The following is a 12,233-nucleotide window of genomic DNA, read 5'->3' as shown; positions in this document are numbered from 1 at the left end:
CTGAATAATGGCCTGGTATAAAGGGTTATTACAGGCTGGTACCAAGTGGTTACAGTTATATTAAACCCTCAGCTTTTTCACAAACATTCAGCAGATAATGTATCACTTACTGAGTATGCAGTTTCTTTATCTTTTAATCCTTGCCTATGTTCCAGTTTAAATTGGTGCATTGATTGCTGCCCCAGCTTTTCTGTTTCGTGGGGTCTTCTTTCTTTTACAGTGTCCTATGGAACCTTGCATGCAGATATTACTGTTTCTCTGAACTGTGTGTATCACTAGAAACACAACCCTGTACTTTCAAGTGATTTGATAATTTCACTGACAATTACTCGGTCATGCAACGCTATACCCAAATGATTTTTTTTTTTTTTTCACTACACACACACTGTGATCTGGCCACTTGAGAACAACCCTCATTTCAAGCAATGGCTACTGACACCTTTAGAATTATCCCTCTGCTCACCAACACTTTGAGGTCTGGTTTCCCTGTAACCAAAAGCTGCAAATCTTGGGTATCGTTTCCATAGAACTGTAGGTGTTGATTAGTTAAGGAAGATAGTTTTTTTTATTACATATAAAAAAGTCTGGAAACTCAGAATAATGTGACTCATTTAATAAAGCCAGAATGATGTGTAAACTGCAGTAACCCACAGCAACCAAAACTTACCTTTACTGTTCTGTACACTAACACGGATTGGTTGCAGTAGGCTACTTATTACACACCATATTCCCTTGCATCAGGCTATTTCTGAGCAAACTAATGAGGTATAACATAGGTAACAATATCATAACTCTCTTTGTTTTACGTTCCGATACTGCTGTGAGTTTAGACGCATTGTGAAGTACGACATTTAGTTCCCTGTAAAATGCGGATCAACAGACCAAAAATGTTCCTTTTATTAAAACCCAATTGAAGCCAAAGACATAGATATTCAGTCAGATAGACACTGCACTAACAACCTATAATAATTTGCTTGTTACAGCAGTTGTACAAGTTGTCTAAGTATGACTGTTCAGTCCAAGAAGCCACAAAAAGTGTTAGGCTGACATCATACAATTTCTTTCCTGCAATCACAGGTTGAAGGAAAGAAAATTGCTTGATTCCCTCATCAACACAGTCAGTGTTGTTAGGGGAACCCTTCCCTCTGTTTTATTGTATTCTGACAGCGGGAGCCTTCTCTGCTGTCAAAATACAATGATCATTTCTATAGCCAGCGGCAGTGATTGTACAAAAAACTCCCCCAAGAGGGTGGTTGTAGCAAAGTCGATCGAAAGATCGATCTGAATATCCCTGCGCTAAAAACAAGAAGAAATGGATTCTGGTATGAATCAAGAAGTTTTTTTAATGAAAAACTGCCAAAACCAAATAACTGAAGAGTGTTTTTACTTCAAAACATTTAGGAATGTAACGATTTTGTTGTGCTTTAAATCCTGGTGCCTTGAGAATTCAAACTTTTTATTGTTTTCTTTCTCTCTCACTCCATGAAATCAAATTGATGTTGACTGCACGTTATGCTTTTTATTATTTTTTTCCATAAAAAAACGAAAACAGCAGATTTTCAACTTGATAAAACTTCTTCATAACTGTGGTGGGATGAGATCAGAAAAGAAAAACGAGACAGCAAAATAAAAAGGTTGTCATAACTATTCATTTTGCCAGGGTTATAGAGAACAAATTTCCAGAAAGTTAAATCTGTGGTCACTTGATTCATCACTGTGCAGTAGGACACCCTACAGGTAATCGGACATTATATGTGACACAAACAAGGATGCTGGCTACATGCAGAATATTGTAACAGAATTTACTATATGGAGAATTTAAAAATGTACATTTAAATCTGCATTTCTAATAGAAACACCTATTTATCTAAAATACGGAGTCCATGTACAGTCCGACATACAATTAAAAAAAAAAAAAAAATTAAATATGTTTTCCAATCAGCTCAAACATTATTGCTAGTAAGGTGTGTTTTCATTCTGTGTAATACAGTCACGTGGAAATGAGGAAATGTGTGGTATGGGCCGGCCAGAAGTCCAGCTTTGGCGCTGCCGTTCGCTATTTAACACGTTCTGTGGTGAGACTATCAGTTAGGCATTTGAGTTGTTCTTCTCCCAACTTTATTTTGTCTTCCAGTTCTCGTTGTTCCAGGATGAGGGCAGATTTCATCTTCACAAAGTGCTCATAGTCTGCAAGGTTTTCCTCATTAAGGTAGTTCGCCAAAATTTCAAAAACAGTACGCTCTCGGCGGTCCAAATTCTCTTTCAGTTCCTTTGCATCTTCATGTTGTCTTGTCAGCAGCTTCCTCTTCTCAACCAGCGTCCGCTGTAAAGAGATGAATATGTTTAATGTGATTAACTTCACAGCAATACAGACCAAGAAATATAATAAGCACATTGTATAAAAAAACTGATTCTTTTTTTGTTTGTTTTTGTTTATACCAAATGAGGCGCAAAGCAATAGCTGAAATGCCATTAGTGCCACTTATAGGGCTGTTTTATGTAGCAAAAACACCTTCAACCAAAGCCAGCCAAAACTTTCCTTTTCAGGTAAATCAAGTAATGCTGGCCATAAACGGGTCGAAAATCGTCCGCAAAAAAAATGATTTTCGCACTGTTAGTGGGTTAATTGGTCGGCCGTTTTTTGGGTTTTTTGCACAGTTTTTTTATCCGTCATGTTGGAAAATTTGCGGCCGATTTTGATGATTGGCCGATTATCCCGGCAATGATGGGCTAATTGACCGATCGTTTTACCGATAAAAAAATATGCGCATGAGCCGTGACCTGCAAGGGACAAAAGTTATTGGGTGAACTCTATGATTTTGTCGGCCGATTTTTGTTACCGTTGGTGGTAACGTCGGCCGAACAAACAACTGATTTTTAATTTTTTTTTTTTTCGAAAAATCAGCTGATGTTCGACCCGTCTATGGCCTGCATAAGTGTCAAAACGTCGTGGGTTTTCATTGCATTTTGCGTCTCCAAAAGGGGATTTGATCTTCAGCCTGCTGTCAGCTGAAAACAGGTAACAACAGGAGTGCAAACTGCACTCCTGTGATGCACAGGAGAAGTACAGCCAAAAGATCTTTGGCTGTACTTCTTCTGTAAGCCCATTTAAGTGCATGTCACCTCTGAGACTGATCTCTATTACTTACATGTGACAGGCTTCTATTACTACTAGAAGATACACTTGGGGGGGTTGTTTTCTAAAACTGAAGATTGCAAAATCTGGTGCAACTCTGTACAGAAACCAATCAGCTTCCAGGTTTTAATGCCACAGCTTAATTGAACAAGCTGAAGTTAGAAGCTGATTGGCTACTGTGCACAGCTGCACCAGATTCTGAGTGCACCAGTTTTAATAATTTGACCCCTTGGACTGTGAGAGCAGAGAAGCACACAGAGCAGCTATGTCCACCCCTCCCCTTTGCTACCCATTCACAGAAGCCTATTTTGTGAATGAGTTTACATAATATAAAGGCTTCTATGAAGGAGGGGAGGGGACATAGCAGTTCCATGAAGTTATCTTCCTGGAGCACAATAAACCTGTCAGATGTGAATAATAGAGAAGTCTACAAGGCAACAGGCACCTTGTTAGACTTAACGCAAGGTATGCTTTTTACAAAGTAGCTGAATTCCTGGAATTCAGTTTTAATTAAGTCTTTGTTTCCAGACCAGCTAAACGGTACCTTTAAAAAAAAAATTACTTCAATCAAGATTGTTTAAAATGTGTGACAACCATCTTGTCAATAAAACAATTTAGTATTTTGCAAAGATTTATTTAATGCCCAACCTAGAGGTCCTGGATGACATTCTGTACAGCTAAAATACCCAACACCTAACTCAGAATGAGAAATCATATCTATTCTGACATTATTATTATTATACAGTATTTATATAGCGCCAACAGTTTGCTCAGCGCTGTACATTACAATGGGAGACAATACATGAGACAGTACAATAACAATACAATGCGATACACGAGGGGTTCGAGGGCCCTGCTCCTTGGAGCTTATAATCTAGGAGGGAGGGGATAGTGGTACGGGAGGAATAGCTGTGGGGGATGGAGTGGTAGGAAGAGTGGAGGAGATTGGCAATTAGCAGAGGGCGGGGTAGGCTTCCCTGAAAAGGTGGGTTTTCAGGGTGCACCTAAAGGAGAGGTGAGTAGGTGATAGTCTGATGGATTGGGGTGGGGAGTTCCAGAGGATGGGGGAAGCCCTGGAGAAGTCCTGCAGACAGGCATGGGAGGAGGAGACCAGGGAACTAGAGAGTAGGAGGTCTTGTGAGGAGCGGAGAGTACGTTTTGGGTGGTATTTGGATCTCAGGTCGGTGATGTAGTTTGGGGCAGTGTTATGGACAGCTTTGTATGTCAGTGTTAGCATTTTGAATTTTATCCGTTGGGCAATCGGAAGCCAGTGGAGGGATTGGCAGAGGGGGGTGGTGGATACGGAGCGGTTAGTAAGGTGGATGAGTCTGGCCACAGTATTCAGGATAGACTGAAGCGGGGATAGCCTGTGGTGAGGTAGGCCGTTGAGGAGGGAGTTGCAGTAGTCAAGTCGTGATATGATAAGGGAGTGAATGAGTTGCTTAGTAGTTTCCGGGGTTAGGAACGGACGTATTTTGATGTTGCGGAGGTGGAGTCTACATGAGTTTGTCAGCGATTGGACCTGGGGCTGGAAGGACAGATTGTAGTCTAGGATGACACCAAGTACTCTGGCTTGCGGGGTGGGACTGATGGTGGCATTGTTGGTCATGATGGAGAAATCAGGGGGGCGTGGGCTGGGGGGAAAACTAGGAGCTCGGTTTTGGAAAGGTTCAGTTTGAGGAAGTGGAGTGACATCCAATCCGATATGTCGTTCAGTAGGCTAGTGATTTGGGCGGAGACTGAAGGGGTGAGGCAAGGGGTAGAGAGATAGATTTGTGTGTCGTCGGCATAGAGATGGTAGTTGAAGCCATGAGAGTGTATCAGTTGGCCAAGGGAGGAAGTGTAGATGGAGAAGAGAAGGGGCCTGAGGACAGAGCCTTGAGAGACCCCAACAGAGAGGGGGAGTGAGGGGGAGGTGGCAACGTTATAGGCAACACTGAAGGAACTCTATGATAGATAGGAAGAGAGCCAGGAGAGAGCGGAGTCTCTGAGGCCAAGAGAGTGTAGTTTTTTGAGGAGGAGGGGGTGGACGACTGTGTCGAAAGCCGTGGAGAGGTCGAGGAGTAGGAGCACTGAATAGTGGCCATTAGCTTTGGCAGTTAGCAGGTCGTTGGTGAGTTTGAGTAGGGCAGTTTCGGTGGAGTGTAGGGGACGGAAGCCGGACTGTAGGGGATCAAGGAGGTTGTTGTCGTTGAGGTGGGAGCTAGGCGATTATAGACTAAGCGCTCAAGGAGTTTGGATGTAAATGGCAGCAGGGAGATGGGTCTAAAGTTGTTCAGGTCGGTGGGATCCAGGGAGGGTTTTTTTAAGTATGGGAGTGATGTGCGCGTGCTTCAGAGGGGAGGGTAATGCGCCAGTAGAGAGGGAGAGATTGAAGATGTGAGTGAGGGAGCGTAGGATGGAGGAGGAGGGAGATCGTAGGAGTTGTGAGGGGACAGGGTCGAGGGGGCAGGTGGTGACGCAGGCTTCAGAGAAGACCTTAGTGACCTCTTCAGTGGTAGCAAGGCCGAAGGAGTGGAGTGTTGAGGGGGTTTTAGTGTGAGGAATGTTAGGTGGGGTGGAGGTTCGGACAGTGGCGAGGTTGAGGGGTGTTGAGGGGGTTTTCGTGTGAGGGGTGCTAGGTGGGGTGGAAGTCTGAGCAGCGGCGATGTCCCTACGAATTGCGTTGATCTTGTTTTTGAAGTGGTTGGTAATCTCGTGGGCGGTGAGTGAGGTACTGGGTGGAGGTGGGGGTGGAGAGAGTAGAGAGTTAAAAGTAGAGAAGAGCCGGCGAGGACTGGAGGAGAGGGTATTGATGAGGGTCACAAAGTAGGCTTGCTTGGCAGCGTGGAGGGAGGAAGTGAAGGTGGAAGATTTATATCGGGTGAACGCTAGTTGGGATCTGGTTTTCGCCATAGTCGCTCCAGCGCACGACTGTGTTGTTTGACATTTTTGGTATGTTCAGTCTGCCAGGGCTGAAACGTTCGGGGTCTAATGCTTTGTGTGGTTAGAGGTGCTAACGAGTCTAGAGCGGTTGACAGCGAGTTGTTATAAGCAGTAGTGGCCAGGTCAGGGTAGGACAGGGGAAGGATACTGTCATAAAGTTGATCAGTTGTAGAGTGGAAGGGGGCAGGGTTCCCATCTTCAAGCTGAACTTTAGATATGACAGTTTTTACATTGGTTCACCTTGGACCAACGGAAGTATGTACTGCATGTGTGTGTGGGATCCCTATGGAAGACACCACTACTACAATGATCTCCACTAGCTTCTGGGTCCTGAGTCGAGCAGCTGCTCTGCTGTTTACTGAATACAAGAGGTAGCTTACTTGGCACAGGAACTCTGCAGAGAGCACTTTGCACTTTTGCAAAGTGTTCTCTGATTGGACGAGGTGGAGATTATGATGTCACTGCCTCTCCACCATGTCCAATAACAGAATGCTTTGCATTCATTGAGAAAATGCAAAGTTTTCCTTGAATGGCGAATGTTCAGGCACCTGTTCGGCTGCTCATCACAGGACCCGTAAGATAGTGGAAATGCAGCTTCACATACATACCTACATCCAGGCTGGACTAATGTATCTATGTAAAAATTGCCATACCTAAACTTCAGCTCTAAAGCGGTTCTCCAGATATGTGGCAAAACAGTCTCCCAGAAGTTCCTAACTCCTTGGCGCTGGTGTCTCCCAGCCCTTGAAGGGGTTTGTGACGCCAGGAGGTGGGGTGAGGTTTAGGGTCATGTGACCACTGTGATTGGCTGTTACATGATTGGAAAGGTCCCGAACGCAAGTACCGATCGGGACCTTTCCTTAAGGCACCAGTAAATATGCAGGGTGCACATTCTCAGTACGTTTGTTTGCTTTTGGTACACATTTGTGTACTGTCAGCGTCAATAGGTTAATGCTCTTGCTATGGGAATAACTTATGTAGTGAAGCCTAAACCCTCATCCATCCCCCTTCCGACACGCTATGAAGCCCGACAGCAGTGTCGTGGGTTGGCTATAAGCGTGCTTCTGTACGTGGCACCTACAGTTACTGTATGTCAGTATTTGAAGAACTGATGCCAGTCAGTTGCTACGTAAAAGTATGTTGCTACGGTAACTAGCAGACAGCCGAATGATGGCCGTACTGTGGCCAGCCACTTCTGGGAGGGCGTCATATGACGTCCTCCCAGAATGCGCTCTCCTGCACGCCCCCGGGGGAGCGCACCCAGCGATCTCTGTGATCGCTGTGTCCTATGGACACAGCCGATCACGTGAGGTGGTAAAAGGCCAATCACAGCGGCCTTTTACCACGAGTCCAATGACATGCTGATCACTGTCAGAGCGTAAGGAAAGTACTGCCGAGAACCAGCAGTTGTCAGAGCAGGGATCGGCACCGATCATCAGCGCACTGATGATCAGTACCCTGATGATCAGTGCCCAGCAGTGCCACCCACCAGTTCTGCCCACAAGTGCCCAGCAGTGCTGCCCACAAGTGCCCAGCAGTGCCACCCACCAGTGCTAAGCAGTGCTACCCACCTGTGGGTGCCCTTCAGTGCAGCCCAGCAGTGCTGCCCGTCAGTGCCCAGTATTGCTGCCAGCCAGTGCCCAGCAGTTGTGCCAGTCAGTGCCCAGCAGTTGCGCCAGTCAGTGCCCAGCAGTTGCGCCAGTCAGTGCCCAGCAGTGCCGCCAGTCAGTGCTGCCTATCAGTGCCAGCTCATCAGTGCCGCCTATCAGTGCCACCTATCATTGCCACCTCAGTGCTGCCTAACAGTGCCAATCAGTGCTGCCTATCAGTACCCATCAGTGCTGCCTATCAGTACCCATCAGTGCTGCCTATCAGTGCCCATCAGTGCTGCCTATCAGTGCCCATCAGTGCTGCCTATCAGTGCCCATCAGTGCCACCTATCAGTGCTGCCTATCAGTGCAGCCTCATCAACGCACATCAGTGAAGGAGAAAGAAACTTTTTTTTTCCACATTTTTTGCAATTTTATTGTTTATAAAAAGTAAAACACCCAGTGGCAAGTAAATACCACCAAAAGAAAGCTGTATTTGTGAGAAAAAAAATGATAAAAATTTCAAATGGGTATAATGTTCAAATGGGTATAATGTTGCATGACTGCGCAATTGTCATTCAAAGTGCGACAGCGCTGAAAGCTGAAAATTGGCCTGGTAAGGAAGGGGGTGCCCGGTAGGCAAGTGGTTAAAGGGTATGTAAACCGAACATTTCGTATTCCTGATATGTGCCTGCCGTATCATGTACTTGTATGGAAAAGTATCCCGTACTATTTGTAGTGCTTCCTTTGTGTGAAAACCCTGGTGTTCCTGGTCAGTCTCTCTGCTTTCCTATTAAAGACTGACAACACTAGGCTTGACAGCACAGCATGGTCAGTTCTCCAGCTATGCTGAGAACTCAGTGTGCTCTCTTCCAGTGATCAGACTTTTGCTCACATTTCTCCCCCCCCCCCTCCGCACAGCCATTCCCTGGGAAGATCAGTGTTGCTGTTTCTCCTCCCCTAGCTCTTATGCAGCTGAAAACAGAGGGAATGTGGTCACTTATAAAAAAATAAAATAAAAAAAAATGTGTTTTTAATTTATATCTCTATACACAAATGTTTTACCTTTCATTTCTCTTTTGAAATGAATGGGTTGTTTTACAATGTGAGGGTTTACATGTACTTTAATGTTAAGGTCTATTAGGGAGACACAATTCCTGTTCACACCTTACTTACAACAGCTGAAAGCAAGAGCCATTTAGGTGAACATACACAGCCGTCCCTCCAGTTACCATATATGCATATAAAACTCTTACACTGATCGCTTATTCAGCAATGTATCTAAGTGGCAATTTCTGCACACGCCCTCAAGGGTCTGAAATCTTCATAGTCTGGATGAAATCTACTTGACAAGCCTGTTAGCTTGACAGTTTGTATTAATGCAACGCCAGGCAGGCTCAGTAGAACATCCAATTTGTCCATCTTGGTATTGTGTTATAAAGTGTACAAAGTGGTGGGTGCTAGTTATGCTGTCTCCTGCAGGAATGTCATTTATCCAGAATCTATTATTAAAACTATAAAATATTTATCTTGAATATGAGCATTGTATGAGCATGTCTTTACATGAAGCCTTCAGGCACTGTAAAAATGTGTGAATTTAAAATACCTTTAAATAACATATAAAAAGGCAAAGAAGGGAACTGGCATCATGTCAGAAAAGACCAGAATTTTACAGAACTATAAATTATTATTATAATACAGGATTTATATAGCGCCAACAGTTTGTACAGTGCTTTACAACATGGAGGGCAGACAGTACAGTTGCCTAAAGGATATGAACGCTCGACTAATTTATCATCTATTTGGTACTATTAACTTTTTAAGTTCTATATTTATGATAGATTTGTGAATTTATATTTCTAAGCGCTGCACTTTTATTTGTATGTTTCATCTGAAGGATTTAGGATTTTTACCTCAGTGCATTTGCTGCTAACACAACTTAGCGCTCGCTTTATTTCTTTTAGACAGTACAGTTACAATCAATTTTATACAGGAGGAATCAGAGGGACCTGCTCGTCAGAGCTTACAATCTAAAAGGGAGGGTCAAGTGATACAAAAAGTTAATAACTGTGGGGAATGAGCTGATGGAGAAAATAAAAGTACAGTTGTTAGGTGCAGGCAGGATAGGCTTCTCTGAAGAGAATCACCTAAAAGTGGACAGAATAGGACAGTGTTTTCCATTCGGGCACCCTTGAAAAGTATTTTCAGTTACGAGGCACCCCTGTCCAAGGCTTGGTTCATATTACTGTGTGTTGCGGAATGCACGCAAAATCACGCTCATTCCTGAAACGCAGACAAATGTTCAGAGGTACTATTAATTCTTAATGGTATCCCATACATTGGCAAGCACGGGGTGTTTTTGCTAAGGTGCAATAAAAAAAAAAAAAGCATCAGGGACAACGTTCCCTACATTTCTGCGGGTAAGGCAGCCCATTGAAATGAATGGGCTGCTCTACATGTAGCCACACAGATGTGAACCAAGGGCTTGTTCGCCTGTGAGATTGGAGGATGGTAAAGCCGCACAGTTGAGCTGCTTTTATCACCCCCAACTGCTCCCCCTTTAGCTGCAGAAGCAGAGGCTAGGGGTCTACACATGCTGTGGCCGCAGCTGGAAGTATACCTCCAGGTGAATGGGGATGAACTACAACCACTCAACAACTGTGTGTGCATTGCACACGGTTGTGGTGTGGTGATACTGCATTTACAAGATTTAAACAGGTGGTGAGGAGGCAACATATTGCTTTTCAGAGCAGCAGCAGTCTTTGCTGCTGTTACGAAAAAGTCCGAAAAAAGCAGTTCTGAAAGGACAGGAATAGGGAGTCAAGATTAAAGGTAACATACATGCACACATACAGTATAAAAAGAAACACACATATACAGTATCTCACAGAAGTGAGTACACCCCTCACATTGTTTAAAATATTTTATTATATCTTTTCATGTGACAACATTGAAGAAATGACACTTTGCTACAATGTAAAGTAGTGAGTGTACAGATTGTATAACAATGTAAATTTGCTGTCCCTTCAAAATAACTCAACACACAGACAGTAATGTCTAAACCACTGGCAACAAAAGGGAGTACACGCCTAAGTGAAATTGTCCAAATTGGGCCCAAAGTGTCAAAAGTTTGTGTGGCCACCATTAATTTCCAGCACTGCCTTAACCCTCTTGGGCATGGAGTTCACAGGTTGCCACTGGAGTCCTCTTCCACTCCTTCAGGACGACATCACGGAGCTGGTGGATGTTAGAGACCATGTGCTCCTCCACCTTCCATTTGAGGATGCCCCACAGATGCTCAATAGGGTTTAGGTCTGGAGAAATGCTTGGCCAGTCCATCACCTTTACCCTCAGCTTCTTTAGCAAGGCAGTGGTCTTCTTGGAGGTGTTTGGGGTAGTTATCATGTTGGAATGCTGCCCTACGGCCCAGTCTCCGAAGGGAGGGGATCATGCTCTGCTTCAGTATGTCACAGTACATGTTGGCATTCATGGTGCCCTCAATGAACTGTAGCTCCCCAGTGCCGGCAGCACTCATGCAGCCCCAGACCATGACACTCCCACCACCATGCTTGACTGTAGGCAAGACACACTTGTCTTTGTATGCCTCGCCTGGTTGCCGCCACAAACATTTGACACCATCTGAACCAAATAAGTTTATCTTGGTCTCATCAGACCCCGGAACATGGTTCCAGTAATCCATGTCCTTAGTCTGCTTGTCTTCAGCAAATTGTTTGCAGGCTTTCTTGTGCATCATCTTTAGAAGAGACTTCCTTCTGGGACGACATCCAAGCAGACCAATTTGATGCAGTGTTCAGCGTATGGTCTGAGCACTGACAGGCTGATCCCCACCCCTTCAATTTCTGCAGCAATGCTGGCAGCACTCATACGTCTATTTCCCAAAAACAACCTCTGGATAAGATGCTAAGCACGTGCACTCAACTTCTTTGGTTGACCATGGCGTGGCCTGTTCTGAGTGGAACCTTGTCCTGTTAAAAGCGCTGTATGGTCTTAGCCACCGTGCTGCAGCTCAGTTTCAGGGTCTTGGCAATCTTCTTATAGCCTAGGCTATCTTTATGTAGAGCAACAATTCTTTTTTTCAGATCCTCAGAGAGTTCTTTGCCATGAGGTGCCATGTTGAACTTCCAGTGACCAGTATGAGAGAGTGAGAGTGATAACACCAAATTTAACAGATCTGCTCCCCATTCACACCTGAGATTTGCAAAACTAAGGAGTCACATGACATCGGGGAGGGAAAATGGCTAATTGGGCCCAATTTGGACATGTTCACTTAGGGGCATACTCACTTTTGTTGCCAGTGGTTTAGACATTAATGGCTCTGTGTTGAGTTATTTTGAGGGGACAGCAAATTTACACGGTTATACAAACTGTACACTCACTACTTTACATTGTAGCAAAGTGTCATTTCTTTAGTGTTGTCACATGAAAAGATATAATAAAATAGTTACAAAAATGTAAGGGGTGTACTCAATTATGAGATTCTGTACATTAAAACACACACATACAAACGCATGTACACACACACAAACACATGTACACACATACAAACACGTGTACACACAAGC

General features: G+C 44.2%; 1 protein-coding gene across 1 annotated transcript in view; it reads right to left on the bottom strand.

The window, feature by feature from the left end:
- Positions 1-875: 875 nt before the first annotated feature.
- Positions 876-12,233, bottom strand: part of SHROOM2 (shroom family member 2) — a 229,110-nt gene continuing 217,752 nt past the window's right edge. Inside the window, exon 9 of the mRNA XM_089683832.1 lies at positions 876-2,323. Within this exon, the coding sequence (XP_089539958.1) occupies positions 2,057-2,323 (267 nt within the window). The 3' untranslated portion in view covers positions 876-2,056. The remainder of the gene's footprint in view (positions 2,324-12,233) is intronic.

The sequence above is a fragment of the Staurois parvus genome, unplaced genomic scaffold, assembly GCF_062004578.1.
Source record: "Staurois parvus isolate SC_StPar_1 unplaced genomic scaffold, SC_StPar_1.0 ptg000324l, whole genome shotgun sequence".
Classification (NCBI taxonomy): domain Eukaryota; kingdom Metazoa; phylum Chordata; class Amphibia; order Anura; family Ranidae; genus Staurois; species Staurois parvus.
This window is presented reverse-complemented; position numbering and strand designations above follow the sequence as displayed.